The 17,706-nt window shown below is 56.8% G+C and overlaps 1 protein-coding gene across 1 annotated transcript in view; it reads right to left on the bottom strand.

Annotated features, from left to right (window-relative positions):
* The window catches only part of ADAM33 (ADAM metallopeptidase domain 33), a 56,719-nt gene that overhangs the window by 11,566 nt on the left and 27,447 nt on the right, over positions 1-17,706 (bottom strand). The window contains exons 8-17 of the mRNA XM_009882541.1: positions 15,102-15,200; positions 7,364-7,440; positions 4,388-4,463; positions 3,885-3,961; positions 3,143-3,329; positions 2,644-2,709; positions 2,459-2,530; positions 1,852-2,018; positions 1,654-1,738; positions 788-930 (exon numbers count right to left, since the gene is read on the bottom strand). Of these exons, the coding sequence (XP_009880843.1) occupies positions 788-930; positions 1,654-1,738; positions 1,852-2,018; positions 2,459-2,530; positions 2,644-2,709; positions 3,143-3,329; positions 3,885-3,961; positions 4,388-4,463; positions 7,364-7,440; positions 15,102-15,200 (1,049 nt within the window). The remainder of the gene's footprint in view (positions 1-787; positions 931-1,653; positions 1,739-1,851; positions 2,019-2,458; positions 2,531-2,643; positions 2,710-3,142; positions 3,330-3,884; positions 3,962-4,387; positions 4,464-7,363; positions 7,441-15,101; positions 15,201-17,706) is intronic.

The raw sequence follows: 17,706 nt of genomic DNA, 5'->3' as shown, positions 1-17,706 counted from the left end.
GAGGAATAAACCGCTCCTTTTCTTGCAGTGCGGGGAAATCTGGGATGACTGTATTGCTGGGAGCTGGAAAACCCAACAGGAGAAGGACTTCAGAAGGGAAAGTGGCACCAACCGGCTGAATTTCATACAGCTCTGGACTGAATTAAAGGGCAAAAGCACAGGAAAACAAATCCTGGAGGAAGGCCAGAGGGCATGACAGCTAATGACTGCCACTCTGGAGCATCCCGCATCCAGGGTTAGTGGGGCTGGGAAGAGGGATGTGAGCTCACCCCACCGCAGTCCCACAATGCTGTGAGTCCCTGCTGGCATGGCTGGGACTGGGCACCCCTTGGCCCTCCAGTCTTACGATAAAGAATAATTTCGTTATGCTGAAGTGTGGGTTAGCACAAGAAAATGCCTTGGATTCCTGTAGTGTGTCTAGCCGATAACATCCATTTGCTTCCATCCATGACTCTTTTGGGATGGGGCTGCTACCCCTCTGCTATCCTCTGCCACCCCTCAGAGACCACCAGCCCTGCCTGCCCCTGGGCCCTGGGGATGTCCTCACTCCAGGGAAGGATGTCCTCACTCCAGGGAAGGATGTCCTCACTCCAGGGAATTGAGATGTGCAGGGCAAACGGGGAGGAGGGCAACCAGCCGTGTTCCACTTTGCAACACGGCACTGCACCCGCAACGGTGCCTTGCAGGACAGGACCCCCTCCCCGCTCCCCAGCCCATCCAGCTGCAAACAGCATCCACAACCTGCTGGGGGGCTTAGGGACCAGATCCCGTCCCCACTGCCACTTACCCGGTGGCCGCCGCCATGACACAGCCACCTTGCTCCGGGGTGGCCTCCACGCAGCAGCCCGTGCTGTCGTGGCTCATGCCAAAATTGTGACCAATTTCATGGGCCATAGTAGCAGCTGCTCCAATGGGCTGCTCCGAGTGGTCCTGCACAGGGATGGGGCATGCATTAGCACAGCAGCCAGGAGCGATGGAGAGGGGTGATCCCACAGCAGGGAATGTGGTTGGGGTGATAGAGGGACCACAACATCCCTGGGATCGCAACTGGATCCCATGGGAGGGACAGAGAAAGGGATGGAGGAGGATTCATGGAAGTGGGGTTTGGTCTCCTAAAAGTCCTACGTGGGACTGTTGGGAAACTCTTTTGCCAGAGCCAACTGCTGAAAACCTGGGGCCTTGGAAGGCGCATCCCAAAACCCAGAAACCTCAGTGCCCCACACCACCACCCTGCTTAGGGACCACAGGTCACCAGGGCCACCATCACCCCACCAGGAGGAGGATAAGAGTTATCTGGGGCAAAACCAGAAAGACCCTACAAAACCAGAAAGCACATGCAGGGAACAAGCAGGTGCTATTCAATATGAGGGGGAGAAGCAACACAGGAGATCCCAGCACTGCTGCTAGCTGCAAGCTGGGGGTGTACATGGGGCAGGAGACCTTTAAACGAGCCCTTTCTCACCCTCCTTAGTACTTGGCCAAAATCTGAGAGGTGTATGGGGCTACCAGCATCATCATCCCCTCTCAGGCTGCATCCCAGAACCAACCCCAGATAGCTGGTCCTCCAAGCCTGTGAAGAACCTCAGCAAGATGGGACAGCGATGGGGTGCCCCAGCCTGGGAGGAGCAGCAGGGACCTCCATGCCTTTCTTACCACACTGACACCTCCGGAGTTATCCATGCTGCACATCCCCTCCAGTGGGGCCATGCCGATGGTTGTCCCCCTGAATGTCTTCCCTCTGCCCAGAAAGGAGAACAGAAGTGCAGTTAGCACCCCAGGGATGGTTTGGAGACCCCAGTCTGAGCTGGAAGCCCCCTGCCCCAACATCTCTGGGTCCCTAGGGGTGCTCACGTCAGCAGCTGGGCGTTGTCATGCTTTTTGCGTGACCTCAGCGCCTTCTTCCACTGCAGGAAGGACCAGAGCGTGGCGTTGGCATCGCTGGTGACAGCGCACTGGTCTCTCTCCGTCCACACCTCCAGGCCGATCAGGGCCACCTTGATATTCAGAGACCTGTAAAACTGCAGGGAAGGGACAGGGATGGAGGGGACAGGGACTGGCATTTGCTATACATCCTTCATCACTGCCACAGTGTTTCAGCTGGGTGACTTGGGGACATAGTTGTCCCAAATCCACCTGCAAGCATGAGCTGTACAGGCACAGGTGTCGGCACAGGAGCCAGTCAGGGTGGCACAATGCCATCCATCAGCTGACAACGCCTAAGCATGTCCCTGCTCTGTCAAGGATGCCAGCACTGATTCCCATCCCCACAGTAGGGCAAAAAGCCAGCACCTTCTTCACTGCTGCAGCTCAGCTGATGGGTGGCAAAGCATTTTCCACCACTTGCTCACATCTGCCATTTAAACTCCTAACCCCAGTGACATGGTGACAGTCCTTGAGGACCAAGCTCATGCACCGGGAATGATGGAGGTGGTGGAAGGTCCCTCTTGCTGGCTGTTACCTTGTCCACGTAGTTTGCGATCTCCACAATGCGCTGCTTGGTGAGGCCCAGGTTGAGGTTCTGGTTCCTGTACTGCAGAGAGATGGGGATGGGGAAGGGTCACCAGAAGAAGAGCAGGGAAGGAGACAGAGAAGGGTCCCAACTTTTCGGCAAGGGACCAGGTTTCTGCCCCTCGTGGCGCTCACCAGTGTGTGATCGGCAACAATGAAGAGCTCCATGTACTTCATGGTCCTCCAGGCATCTCTCTTGGGCTGCAAGACAGACAGCAAGGCTTGGAGGAGTGAAACAGCGGGCAGCCTGCGGCTCTGGGTGTCACAGGTTCCCCAGGCACTGCAGAGCTGCTCAGGAAGGACTGTCAAGAGGGGAAACTGAGGCATGAGGAGACCAGGAAAATTTGGGCAGCTTTAGTGTAATTCCCAATGTCACCTCACATCACATCCCACGTTGTACGACACAGCACCGATCCCCAACCCACACATCCTCCCTTTGAGATCTCCTGCCTGAACTGAAATGAGGTGAGGTCCCCATGAACACCCCTCATGTCCCATCTGCCTGTGCAACCCTGCCCAGATGCCAGGGTGACAGGCACCCCGCCGCAAGCTGCAGCCATTTAGGAGGGGCACAGACGGCCCCACTCTCAGCCCTCTGCCCCTCCACAAGTGAAGGACCCCAGGACGGATTTACCCGGTGGTGCACTGGCTGGAAGAGCAGAGCGATGTCAGCAATGGTGCTCCCGAAATCGTCACTGTGGCCGCAGGTCCCACCTCTAATGGGCAAGTGCTCTGCTCGGTGGATGATGTGGTGGCCCGGCTCGGGGGTCCCCAGGGGTTTCAGGTAGTAGCTGGCGTTGCTGCTTAGCACTATGAGGCCCCTGGCAATGGAGAGCAGCCCCCGATGGCTCCTGTGGTGCTTTCACTCTGGCTCCCCCAGCCCCTGCTGAGGCCCCACAAACTCACTGCACCTCAGCTTGGTCCATACCCGGGGTCGGGGCAGAGACAAGAGATGTGTGTCTCCGTCAGTACAGCCCCATGAGCTAATACATCCTTAGCATTAAAGGCTCCGTGCTGGTCAGACCACACAAACACGGGATGGGGTGGCAGCTGGTGGCTGCAAACAGGGCAAAGCTCAGTTGTGGGGTACCAGCCGCGGGGTGCGGGATCTTGCCTCCTCCAGAGAGGAATTTCCTTGAAGGCAGCTCATGCTGCCAGAAAAACGGCTTCTCCCCACCCTGCCCGCCCCCAGTGTCAGCTGAAGGATGGGAGAAGGGGAGCGATGGAAAACCAGCCCCACAAAGCATCTTGAGCTGGGCTTGCAGGACCATCGGCGCTGCTCCAGGGTCCCCTCAGAGGAGGGAGGAAGGGTGCAGCCGGATCCATCCCCCTCTTCGTCAGCCCCACAAGCTCCCCTGCCCTGCACATCTCCGTACCGTATTCCTGAGCAGGTGCTGAGGACGACCCAGGAGCCACCATAGCCCCGGACGTGTCCGTGGTAGTAGCAGTGGTCCTGAGAGAGAGGCGATGGAGACCTCCGTTAGAAACCACCATGCAGGGCTGGGCAGCAACAAATTCCATGTTCTCAGCCCAAAAAAACACCCATTTTGCATTTCCCAGCCAAGCGAGCGGTGTCCCTCTCAACGGACATCGGGAGGTGAATTCTTTTGTTTAGAAATGCAGTTATCAAAAAGCGAATTGCTGTTTTCCAGCAATAATTGTCCCCAAAAAAGAGAAAGGAAGGGGAGCACAACTATTGCAATGGACCACTTAAAGCAGTAGGTCCTTTATGAAGATGTGGAATGCCTCCCGCGACGGGCGCGGGGTATGCTGCCAGCGAAAACACCGCGCCTTGTCGCGGTGGGGCTTTTGGCTTCATCCCAAGTGCCAAGGCACCCTCAAAAAAGGAGGTGAGCTACGCCCGTCACCCGGCACCCACCGTGTGGTTGGGGGCCACCGTCACGGGCTGCCCGTCCGCAGCGTAGTGTGTCTCGGTGTAGCCCGGCGCCAGCAGCCTGCAGTGAGAGGAGAGGGGAGAGTGGTGAGGACCCTCGAGCTGCTCTGGGTGTCCCGGCACAGGGACGCACTGAGCCTCTATGCCCAGCCCTGGGCAGCCATGCAGGGCTGAGCCGTCTGCATCTTTCCCCTTTGCAGCCCCCTCCACTTCGGGCAGTGGAGCTGGCAGTGTGGCCATCACCGCTGCGTCAAGGCTAGCCCCTGACCAGCGGTTGGTTGCCCACAGCCAGTGGGGACATGAATAGCAGTCCAACATCTCCCTTTGTGTCTCAGAGAGGAGACATACTGCCCATACTGCTTTGAGGTCCTGCTGGTCTGGGACAGGGGACCTACGCAGGAGGAGCCCGGCTGCCCACCCACCCCCTGGTTCAGTGGCCATCTCACCACCACTGAGGATGAGCAGCCAGGTAAGGTGACAGCTTCTCCATAGGGACCAAACCTCCCTTGGGACTACCAAATTCCCCAGAGCGGGAAGCATCCTGCTGGAAGAAGAAGGGATCAACACCGTACTTGGGGTCCAGCTGAGGACACAGGAGGTTTGAGACCTCTGACAGAGCCACTGCCTCCAGCCCTGGGCATGGCCCTTTGCCTCACTCATGGCACAGTGAGGGTGATGCACCTGGTGCAACACCCCAGCAACAGGGTGCGGGGGTCCCCCAAAAACCAGAACCGATCATGAGAAAGCTCAAACTGCTTTTAGCAAAGTCTGCACCCTCCCCTGCCTTCACCCCGCGTGCCTCAGCTTCCCCCCAGCTGCAGTCCATCTCCCACCAAGGCTGGTCCCAGGGCCACCCCACGCAGCCCTGTCCCGGGCTGACAAATTGCTTCCTGCTGTGGGGAAGAGCCAAAGCTGAGCTTGCAACCAGCAACCGTGTGGGGCTGGGGGTCCCCGGGAGCTTACAGGGGGAGATTGAGACTGAAATGAACCCACAGGTGGTGGGAGAGAAGAGGAAGGGATGGGGGGTTCCCATGCCCAGATGCCAGGGTGATGGGCACACCACCACGAGCTTGCAGCCACCATGGGGACAGCTGGTCCCCCAAGGGACAGCGCGCATGCAGGGGTCTCAGCCACTCAAAGAAGGCCAAAGCAGGGCTGGGTTTACCCCTGCTGACAGTTTGGCCCTCGATTCGTGGGGTTTGGCCCCGTCCCAGGGGTTTTATTCTGCAGAAGAAGAAAATAAACCCAGCAGCAGACCCCAGAATAGCCCTCCCGCCTCTTGGTTTCTATTTTGCAACCAGTTTGGCCTCAAAAATGTTGCTGTGGGCACATTCCCGCCTTCCCAGCCCGCCTGTGAGTGGGTGCTTGGCACCAGTAACTCCAGTTACAGCGGAGAAAGGAGACAGGAGCTCAGCCTGGGTCCTAGATAGGGACCCGTAGGCAGCCTGGCAAGACAAGTGCCCAGCTAGTGCGGGGGCAGATGGGCAGCTGGGGACAGGGATGGGGACAGGTCGGCTGAAGACCCATAAGAGGCAAAAGCCATGGATGCCATGGATGATCTTGAGTGCCACAGACAGTTCTGGGTGCCACAGATGGTCCTGGGTGCCATGGACTGCCCTGGGTGCTCAGCTCCCTTTTGCTGCCACCAACCCCCTCATCTGTTTCACCGTGCCCTCATCCAGAGTTCAGCATCCTGCAATGCCCCAGAGTCCTCCAGTCCTGCCAGAGGCACCACAACCACCACGGATGCTCTTCACCCATCCTGGCCACACTCATCCCTTCAGCATGGCAAAGTGGTACCAAGACAGAATTAGGGTCATGAGAATCACAGAGTGGAATCACAGAATGGTCAGGGTTGGAAGGGACCTCTGGAGATCATCTAGTCCAACCCCCAAGAAGACATACAAACATCTCCAGGCCTGATGCACCAGCTAGAAAAAAGGGTAAGCTTCGCACTTGAGCTTTCAACCCCCACTGCCAACCCCGCCATTGCCCACAATCCTAAAACACAACAGGCATGGCAACTCCCCAGTTCTCGTTTCCACACACCAAAAGCCCCTCTGAAGGTCGCTGGGACCTGCTGCCCAGCAGGGCTGTTCGGGGGACACCATGGTGGCTGCTTTTGCACCCAAACAGCAGCAAGAAGAGGGCTCTGCCAGGCACGAGCCTCCCACAGCTGCTGGTGAGAAGCAAAAGTGGAAGCAGAAGCCCATCCTGCAGAGATCAGCTTTCTGCCCTGCTCCACCACGGGGCCACCTGGCACCAGGAGGGACCTGAATCCAAAAAGGGACAAATGCCACAAGGTCTCAGGGAGAGGGGCAAGGAGAACAGGGCAGAAGATGGAGACAATTGCTCTCCTTGCGCCACCCCCAGCATGAGGGGATGCCAGGCTGGGTGAGAGTCACAAGGGACAGATGCTGCTGGCACCTGCATCCAAGCTGAACCAAAGAAAGGGCCCAGAAAGGGCGAAGCAAGGCTACATGGCAAGGTCACTCAGGAATGGTGCCAGGCTGCCAACCCCAAGACCAGTCCAGCAGAAAAGCAGCAGGTTTCCAAATCACTGCCAGCAGTCAGCATTGCCCACCACGAGATACCTCCAAAGACCTCACAGGATTAGCCCTACCAGTGGGATGGCAGCCCAAGAGCCCCCTGGCCAGCTGACCCTCTGCCTGGCACATCTCCATCCCCTAAGCACCCCACACCGCCTTCACCCATGCTGGGTCCTGCGCCGTGGCATCGAGCCAAGACTGTTTCTTGCACAACACAGGTGTGAGCAGTGGAAAAAGGAGCATTTCAACCCAAACTACCACATTAGCCACAGCCAGCAAGAAGCCACACCAAGCTATCCCTTCCCCTGCCGGCAAGAAAGCCAGGACAGGACAGCCAGGATACTACTGCTCTAGGTGGGACCATGCCAGGGACATCCAGCTCCCCTTCCCCAGACCCAACCCCAAGACTTACTGGTTCCTCTCCAGCACCAGGACGAGCTCTCTGCCCTCAGCCATCACAGCCAGCTTTGCCCGGGCAGGCGCCAGCACCTATGGAGGAAGCAAAGGAGGGACGGAGTTAGAAAAGACGGAGCCCAGGATGCTGCCAGCTGGGTGCCTGCCTACCCTGCTGCCTGCCTGTGTTATTGTAGGACCTACCGCTCCGTTAGCAACACAATGGACAGCAGATGCAATGGATTTTGAGCACCATACCTGTCTGTAAAAGCAGGAGCTGCTTTTCCAACTGCTAAAATGCAGCAGGAGCAGTGAGAGCACGCGTGCTCTAGGGCAATGGTGGGGGTGCATGGGGACTTGGGGGCCAGGAGGTCCCTGAAGATCCCCAGTCGCTCTGCAGGGGACATCCCACACCACCTCTCACCTCCCAAAAGCTCAGTCCCTTGATTCAAGCTGGCAATGGACCATGAGGCACCCTGTGCTGTTCCCACCGGACACTATCTCCTCTGCCCATCCCTGTCCCCAGCACCTTCCTCTGCTCCTCAACTCAGGGCACATCCCAGCCTCTCCTCCGTGGATCTGCTCCACCTACTCCATCCTCTGCTGCAAGCCCGTGGAAGGCATGAAATAAACGCTCCTGCTTGATTTCCCATGAACAGCAGCAGATAAAAGCGGATTCGCGCTGGGATTCACCTCACAAGAGAGGGGGTGAGAAAGCAAACCCCAACTCTGCTGGCAGCTCCCCCAGAAAAAGACATCAAAAGAGAACAGATATGGGATACAGGATCAGGACCACTGCCCCGAGCATCCCAAATGGAGTCTGTGTGCTCTATCCCACCGCAGCTTCATCCCACTGGAGATCCTGAGCCAGATCCTGTGGAGGCTGCTCCCTGGGTGGGTCGGCACCTGTGTGCACCCCTGCAGGGTACGGAAATAAATAGCAACCGCCCGGGCACCGGATAACTGCACCGTTAAAAATACGGCAGGGCAGCAGGAGGAAACGATTGACTCAGCTTCCCCAGGATGCCGGCGGTTTTACTCACTCCCTCGCTTTGGAGGGCATTAAATGGGAACCCTATGCAGGGATCCGCACCAGCACGGCTCGTTTACACGTGACGGGATGGACTAGAGCCCAGAAGTTCTGCCCTCCTCCCATGTCCCCACATCCCTTCCCCAGCTCCAGCGCTGGGGACACTAAAAGCATCTCCCTGACTCTGTTTATGGCCCAGACATCGTGGCTGGATCTGTCTCCCTTGCTCGGTTCCCTCCCCATCCATGACGGATGCAGGGAGCCTGGCAGGCTGCCAGCCCTCAGCCCCGTGCTCGGGATCAGCCGCGGGGCTCCAGCACCCTGGCCACGAGCTGGCGAGGTTTTCCCAGCTCTGGAGGGAAAGGGGAGAGGAAGGAGCGGTCCCCGCAAGGCTCTGGCTTTGGCTTCTCTCAGCATCACGGGGTTTTGCAGCCGGTCACTAGGAATGCAGTGAGGCAGGGGTAAAGTTGGGTGATTCCCAGCTTGGGCTAAATCCTGCTGTCCCCTCTCATCCCTATAGAGGTGGCCATCAGCAAGGCTTTGCTCTTCATGCACCCTGATCCCCACCCCATGTCCTGGGCGCTGTGGATGCTGGGGAACCTCCAGCCTGGCAGCCCCAGGCCCACCCTCCTGGGGACCATCATGCTTTTAAGGGGCAGCATCACGGGACAAAGTGTTTTGGGGTGCAGGGCAGCCGGGTACCACCACTGCTGCACCCCAGGACACGGGGTTTGCAATTCCAGGATGGGTGTTCCTGCAGGTCCACCCCAAATTGAGCTCCAGGGATGGATGGACCCCATTAAGCTGCTCAAATTGGCCACAGCGATGCTCCTGGCCCCAAGGAGACCCATGGGTTTGAGACCTTATGGTCCCATTTCCCAAGAACGGGGAGGTGCTGGTCACCCCAGTATGGGTGGGGTGCTGGAGTGGGACTGGCCAAGCCCCTCTCTGCCTCCAACACCATCTTCCCAGCTCCAAAAAAGGAGATGAGACACAGCACTTAAAAAAAAAAAAAAAAAACAGCAAAGCAAGTCGATTCCAAGCTGCTTCCCAGTGAGTCCCTTTGGCACAGCCATGGCATAGCCATGGTCCCAGCTCCACGGTCCCCGCTCCCGGCGAGGGGCCCTGTGTGATGCAGGGAGGAGGAAGCCGGGGCAGAGGGCTCCCCTCCTTCAGTGATGGTGGGAACGGGCCGTATTTTTAGAACATGATCTTATACAAACATCACTCTCTGGCCAAACATGGTCTGTACATTTTTCTTGCCATTCCCCCCCCCCGGCTCTCCCTTTTTTCAAGCCCGTTTCTCCCCGTGTCTGATCTCCCTAACACCCTCTCCCTGCAGCCCATCTCCTCCTCCTCCTCCCCCTCCCACTCAGCCCCTGCCGGCTCCTTCCCGGTTTTGAATTCCCCAGCAATTACTCCCTGCCTCGACTTAAGGGCCTTTACTGGCAAAACGCTCTTTCCCAGCTGCCGTCTTAAAGGGACACGTGTTTGCAGGGTTATCCCGGTGTTCACAGCTCCCCGTGCACGCACTGTCCAGTCTCTCAGACTGCCAAAGGCTGGAAAACAAACTGCTGCTAATGGGGTCTGTGTCCCACCCCTGCAAGGAGGCACATGGCAAGCTCTCCCCTTCCCCATGCCTCAGTTTCCCCGGAGAGCACACGGAGAAGCAGTGGGCAGCAGAGGATTGATCCTGGTTTCAGCCAGGATGGGCTGAAACCAGCTCGGTGCCTGGAGAAATAAATAGCAAGGAGTAAGACAAGGGAGAAGGAGAGCGTGAGCACCAATCGTGACAGGCAGGAGTCAAAAAACCCCCAACTCTAAGGCCAGCAAAGGTTATTGCATTAATTAAACACTGATAATTTTGCCTTGAGTCTGTCAGGCAGGTCCCCAAAAGCTGCCAGTCAAGATGTTGTGCACCAGGAATGAGCGGGGATGAGCATCTTCCTAGACTCCAGCATCACCCCAAGCTCCAGCATCTTCCTGGGCTCCAGAATTTTCCTCCCTCATCCAAAGACTGCCACCTCCTTTCTCCAACAGCCATGAAAAGTATGCACCGGTCCCCGCCACAAGCTGCAGGAATAACCTTCCCTCAGCCCTGGCTGGATGTAGAGGTGGTGGCCCCCCTCCAGGACATCCCAGCAAAGCCAGTTCCACCAGGGGCTGTGCTAGGAGAGGCAAAGAGCAGCTGGGATGAATCTGCCCTGGCCAGGACCCAGCCCACAAGCAACCCAGAAGACCCACTGAGCCCAGTTCGAGTCTATTTTTCTTTTTCAATCCGCTGATCAGAAAAACCACAGCGATGTTTGCACAGGAGCTGAGGCCAAAGGGTTTGCATTGCTCTTCGAGGGGAAAGATGATCCTTGTCTCCCCACGGCTCCTGGCCATCCTCCTCGCCCAGGTTCCCTCCTCCACCCTTCCTGGAAATCTCCTGCTGCCCTGCAGAAGGGTGGCTCACCTGGGATTGGGCTCAGAGACCGCTGAGGTCCTTGGGAAATCACTAGTTAAGCCAAAATCCAAAAGCCACGTTCAAATCACAGCCCGGCCATCTGCGCGGGCAGGTCCCACAAGCCCTGATTTCCTAAGTAAACGCATGCAAGGCTGGACGTAACGAGGAAGACGGGGCTCAGAGTTACCATGAGATGCTCCCTGGAGGATGTGGTGATGGGTTTTGCAGATGGAGCATCATGGCTGAGCCAGGTCCTCCTCGGGCAGCTAGATCCCAGCAGCACAGTTAGGATTTGAAGAACACAGCTTGCAGATTGCATCACCTTGTCTTAAATGCACACCGGGATCGGGATCCAAGACCTTAATGACAAGGCTCTCGCTCCAGCTGCTCACTGGAAAAGCATCCTGGGGGCAGCCAGCTCCAGGGGAGTCAGGGGAACCAGGGTAATCCAGGCCCTGGAGACAGAGGCAGGATTTTGGTTGTTTTGAAGCAAACTTGGCTCAGGGACCATGTCAGGGTTTGCTCAGTCCTGCCACGCGTTGCCAAGGGAAAAGGGCTTCCCTGCAGGAAACAGATTGCAGGAGTGCATGTCCTCGGCACCTGGTGGTCCTTCTCCTCCCTTCCTTCTCCCGGAGCAGGGCTGTGACCCCACATGGATGTGATGCTCTCAGGGTAGGGGCCCCCACCACAGGGCCCGGGCAGGGAAAGGGTATCACCACCCGACTGCGGTGAGAGGGAATGTTCCAAGTGTTCGACAGCAGGGATGAAGGGGACAGCCATGCCCCACGCCCAGGACAGGGAGACCCTGGCTGCTCCAGGGACGCAGCAGATGATCCCGCAGTGTGAAGGGTAGCGGTGGGTGGATCATCAGTGCCAAGATGCATTCCCGTACAGGGCCAGGGTGCCAGGAGAGACCTGGAGGAAGGCTGAGGGGCTCTTCTGCCTGGGTGCTCATCAGCACTCGTGATTTATAGAAACACAGAATCGCAGAATGGTTTGTGTCAGAAAGGACCTTCAAAGATCATCTAGTCCAACCCACCCACCAAGGACAGGGACACCTTCCGCTTTGATAAGGTTGCTCAAAGCCCCCTCCAACCTGGCCTTGAACACTTCCAGGGAGGGGACACCCACAACTTCTCTGGGCAACCTGGTCCAGTGTCTCACCACCCTCACAGTAAAACATTTCTTCCTTATGTCCAACCTAAACCCACCCTGTTTCAGAGTAAAATCACTGCAGTGAGAAACCATGCTTGGGAAAAAGCAATTACAAAGGGAAAGCAGTAAGGCAGGGAACGCCACAGGCAGCATGACGGGCTGGGTGGGTCCCCAGGGAAGGGACAGGGGACTCCCGTACTTCAGGGCTGGATACTGGTGGAACACCTGGGCTAGGATGCTGGGCACAACCTCAGTTTCCAGCTCCGAAGGGCTGGGAAAGCCCACGGTCAGCTCTGGCAGCCTTCGCTCCGTGACCAGAGCCAGGAGGAAGGAGTGGGAGGAGGAGGATGCCGGCAGCAGCGGGGCAGGATCCCACCCCAAGCCGGCAGCAACAAGGGAGCTGTTTGCAATCAGGGTCCCCACGACCTCCTCCCCGGCCTCTCCAAAATCGCTTCCATGTGTGCAGGGAGCCGTCAAGCCCGCCGGGAGTTCAGTCCCGAACAATAGGAGAGAGGAGGGTGTAGAGGGGGGAGGCAAGGTCCAGCCCGCCCAGCGCCGTGCCAGCCCGCACACGATGGGACCACAGGGCCACCACCACCATCCTCCTCCTCTTCCCACTGGCTCCATCTCACTCCTCCGGAAAGAGGGAAAGGAGACATAGTGATGTCCCCCGGGACCATAGCATGGGCCACCCCACAGCATCCCACCCGCTGCACAGAGGAGGAGCACCAGGGGAAGGGACGGAGGAGCCTCAGGGCAGTTACCACGCTTGCATCCATCATTTCACGCGCTCAAATGTTGTCTCCTTGCAGACTCCCGCCCCGAAAGCCAGTCATTCCTGGACAAACAGAGTGGGCTGGCAGCAACCACACAGCCCTATTTATTTCCAGGATCTTTGCTGGAGGGCAGGAGGAGACAGGGCGGGGATGGGGAAGGGCTAAATTGATCCTAAAAATACACACATCAGCAGTACCAGGGCAAAAAAGGCCAGTTTGGGGCTCTGGCTGCAAGTGGGGAGCCCGCTCACTCCTACCCCATCCTTTGTCTGGTTGCCACCGTCCTTCCCCTGCAAAGCCTCTCCACTCCTGGCTGCGACCACCCTCCCTCTCCCTGCCTTCCCCCCGCTCCAAGGAACAGCAGCCTCCTTGTTTCGGGCTGACTGGAGCCAGCGGACGCAGAGCAGATGCCAGGAAACACACTGGGACCTACAAAGCCACCCCGTCCCCCACTGGTGGCCAGCCCAGCCCCACCGGCCCCAGGATCCCCTGGTGACTCCCGAAACTCAACGTGTGCCTCTGATTTGCACCCACCCAGCACAATTTCGGGCAGCGGGGTGTTAGGAGAGTATAAATAAACCTCCCACTGCCGCACATTCCCCATCTCGAGTGCCCTCCAACCTAAATATAGATCGATACAGGGGTGCTAGGAAGGGAGAGGACATTTCTGCAGGCTGACCACAGCATCCCCAATGCGATGGGCTATTTCAGCTACCAGAGAAGCATGATTCCCAGCAGCCAGTGCCGATCAGAGCGATGCTCCCGATTCCCCTGGGAAAAGGCATCATCCAGCCCCTCAGAGCAGGCAGGGCAGCACAAAGCCCCTCTCCCTCTCCACCTGCTGCAGGGAAGCTGGGCTGATTCACCCCCTCAGTATCTCCTGCCTGGACCAAGCAGATCTCACTTGGAGGCATCTCAGGTGGCTTCAAAGCTGCATCCTCAGCCCCTGCTCCAGAGAGATGCCACCAGAGAAGGTCACTTCTTAGCACTGAGTCTCCTCAGCAGCGAACCTGCTCAGCCCCAAAACACAATGATTTCCCACAACCATCCGCATTAGTGCTCGTTGTGCTGGGAAGTGATTTGATCTGCCCCGAAGAAGACCGCAGCCCCCGAGACCCTCCCAGCTGCTGAGTACGAGGACCAGCTGCTGTGGCCGACGGGCAGCTGCAGAGCCGGTTGACCCCAGAGCCCGGCAAGGCGCCAAACCCAGGCAAGGGTCATCACAAGCATCTCATGAAGTGGATTTGGAGACGGTGGGGGTGGCGGGGAGGGTGTGACAGTCAGCAGACCAGCCCTGGGAAGAGATGTCCTCTCCTTCCCACAGCCCATGCCGGGCTTCTTCACAGTGATCCCAAGGATATCACCCTTAAATCCTGCAGCACTTTCCCTTTAGCTAATACTGCTGGTCTGTCTATCCTGGGCAAGCCATCAGTCTGACAAATTACCTCCATCTCCTCTCTCCAAACTGCCCAGCTCCTTTCTGCTTGCCCTATAGCTCTTGGTCATCCTTTCTACTGGCCAATAGTCAAGACCACATTTAATTAACTTGCTGTTGCATCCGCTGCTTTCCCCCCGTATCCCCTGTTCATCACAGAATCACAGAATGGTAAGGGTTGGAAGGGACCTCTGGAGATCAACTAGTCCACCCCCCCTGCCAGAGCAGGGTGCCCTACAGCAGGTTGCACAGGACAGCATCCAGGCGGGTTTTGAATATCTCCAGAGTGGGAGACTCCACAACCTCTCTGGGCAGCCTGTGCCAGTGCTCTGCCACCCTCAAAGTAAAGTCCCTCCTCATGTTAAGATGGAACTTCCTATGTTCAAGTTTGTGCCCGTTACCTCTTGTTCTATCACTGGCCACCACTGAAAAAAGACTGGTCCCATCCCCCTGGCACCCTCCCTTTGAGTATTTATAAGCATTGATAAGATCCCCCCTCAGTCTTCTTTTCTCTAGACTAAAAAGACCCAAGTCCCTCAGCCTTTCCTCATAAGAAATATGCTCTGTTCCCCTAATCATCTTCGTAGCCCTTTGCTGTACCCTCTCCAGCAGTTCCCTGTCTCTCTTGAACCGAGGAGCCCAAACCTGTATACAGTACCCCAGATGTGGCCTCACCAGCGCACAGTAGAGAGAGAGGATAACCTCCCTCGACCTTCTGGCCACGCTCTTCTTGATGCACCCCAGGATGCCATTGGCCTTCTTGGCCACAAGGGCAGTATGGGTCCTATAAACTCGACATCCTGCTCACGGGACCTCCAAACTCAACGTCTCCACACAAGTCCCACCATGAAAACCTCTGGGTTCAGGACCCAGCCGCGCAGTGCAGGGGAGAGGAACCGTTTCTGCCCTTACCTTTTCATCCAGGCTGACAGCTCGTCTGGTACGGCCCCTGAGGAGCCAGTGTGGTGTGACACGCTCTCCATGAGATGGTGACCCTGGGAAAGTGAAGACCTGGTAAGCACAGGAACAGACCTTGCAAGCCCCTGAGAGTGAGAGTTCCTCCGCAACCGCATCAAGAAAGAAATGGGGGGAAGGCACAGAGCTGGGGTCCCTGGGCAGCATCCAGGGCCACCTCTTAGGTGTTTCTGGGGGAGGGACACCAGCATGAAGATAAAGCGTTGCCCCTTCCCCAGGCTAGTACCCTCATTGCTGGCCCAGCCTTGCTCCTGGCAGCCTCCCAAGAGCATTGCTGCCCACCCAGGTCCCAAACCCAGTGGCCTAAATCCCCTGAAACCCCCCTTGGAGAGACAGCTGGCACATGGGTGTCACCACCCTGGCCCCACTCGCATCCTGGCCATCACCAACCAGCTCAGACAAACCCCATCAAACACCCCCAGGGCACCCCAGCCCCGGGTGAGGGCAGGGGCTGCACAGGCAGCAGTGTGTCCACCCGCCTGCTCCATCTCTCCTGAATCACACAAACATTCCTCTTTTTTCTTTGGCTTTATGCTTTTACACCATTGATCATCATCATTTATGGGACAGGGAAGTGTGGTTCGATCACCCAGAAATGAAGCCATCACCCTTCCAGACAGAGCTGGGCTCATGCAGGGAGCAGAGGAGCTAAAATAGCTGCAGCACATTACGGGTTTCTCTGAGCCATCCCAACTCCCCGGGGCAGAGCAGTACAAGCAATTCCTTGGCTCGATTAGAGACAGGCAGACTTTCTAAGAGTTGGGAGGTTGTTTTTTTTTTCCTAAACAATGTGGCTGTATTTGATTGCAGCAGAGCGAGCAGCTACTGATGACTTAAGCCTGGACAGCAACAGAAAGAAAAAAAAAAAAATCTGAAGATGCTACGGAGAGGGGATGAGGTCTATTGAAAATGTCAAGGGCTGGACCACCTTGCCAAGCCAAATGTTGTCAGCAAAAGCTTGGACCTAGTAACCTTCCCCAGCAAAGGCCAAAGTTATTTACGAAGGGAGTGGAATAACAGGGCTTATGGCTTTATAATTTTATATGCTTGTTTTGGTTCCCCTTGCAACTATCTAGGGGGATTTGGCTTGAGGAAAGACGAAGTTATTGAAAAGCAAAAAGGAAAAAAAAAAAAAATGGAGTTATCGGTTGGGAACTGCAGACTGAGTGTTTAACATGATCGAGCTACCCAGCCCGGCCATGCCTGTCCCGCGAGGCCCCAGGACGCGCCTGGCGCTATCGCACAGTGGCATTTAATCAACTTTCATTATATATAGCATTTAATCAGATTCCAGGAATAACTGTAGATAAGGCGGTGGCACGATCCCAGTTTCCTTCTCCTCACCTCCTCCGAAAGCATTAGCAAGGCCCTCCAAACCCCCAGCCATATATAACCCTCACTTTCTGGCGGGGAAACCGAGACATGGCCGCGATGCCACTTGCGTTCAGCCACGAAGGGTGAGCAGCTCCGGCAGGGTTTGCTGCCCTCACGTTACAGATGAAAGGGGGAAAAATATCCTATTTTTTTCCTTCACTAGCTGCTGCAGAGGGAGAAGGGCAGGGAGACGCTTACTCTCCCGGCTTGCTGCAAAGCCCGTCTTTCTCCCACGCTGTCTGGGGAGAGGATGGGACACGAGGGGCAGCCGTTCTGCTGGGATTACTGGGCTGGGCTTCGGGCCACATCGTAAAAACCTCTTGGTTATTATATTAAGCTTCTTGCTGTTTTGACTACAGCTTTTGCTGGGAATCGGAGAAACTCGGAGCATAAGATAGGGCCTTAAAAATTTAAGTCAAATAAATTCAAATGTAGGGCAGAGGAGGTTTCTCACTCCACCCCCCGCCCCTTCTCTTTTTTTCCCCTGGAAAACACACTCATTCCCAGTCCTTTCTGGGAATGCTGTGACAGGAACAGCATTGCTTTGGCAGGGCTTGCACCCCTGCGGCCAGGCAGCCCCGCATTTGGGGGATGCCTGAGCCCAAAGACGAACCCTGCAGCGCCAGGCTCCAGCAGAAGCGGGCAGCTTTCCCGTCTGCTCCTCCTCTCCTCTTTAATCCAAACAGAGGTTTCTGGCTCCCACCACCCTCCCCGTTCCTCTCCCAGCTGCGCAGCTCACACAGGTCTCTCTCGGAGTTGCTGGAAAACTTATTTTCAGCAGCAGCAGAGAACCCAGCAAAGCTCGAAAGTAAAACAAAATAATAAAACAACTTGTGCTTTGCGCAGAGAAGCATCAGCCTCAGCTTCAGCTTCTTGGAGGGGTTGTGGAAGGAATTAGGGATGGAGAAGAGACTAGAGGAGGCTGAACACAACCTGGTAACCCCACCCCACCCCACATTTGAAAAGTGATAGGAACCTCTGGGGAAATCATGTATTTCCTCAATAGCAGGAAAAGCCAAGTTTCACCCCGAAACACACACCAGCAGCACAAGCCACTGCCAGCTTCCTTTCAAGGTGCCACCACCCGGAGCTGGGACAGTTGCAGGGACTCAAGGGAGGCTCAGGATGGGGAGACGAGGGGGTGGGGGGGGTCTCTGCCGTTCGGGGG

Source organism: Charadrius vociferus, unplaced genomic scaffold (assembly GCF_000708025.1).
Source record: "Charadrius vociferus isolate BGI_N301 unplaced genomic scaffold, ASM70802v2 scaffold213, whole genome shotgun sequence".
Lineage (NCBI taxonomy): Eukaryota > Metazoa > Chordata > Aves > Charadriiformes > Charadriidae > Charadrius > Charadrius vociferus.
Note: the sequence above shows the minus strand (reverse complement) of the source record. Positions and strands in the feature narration are given on the sequence as shown.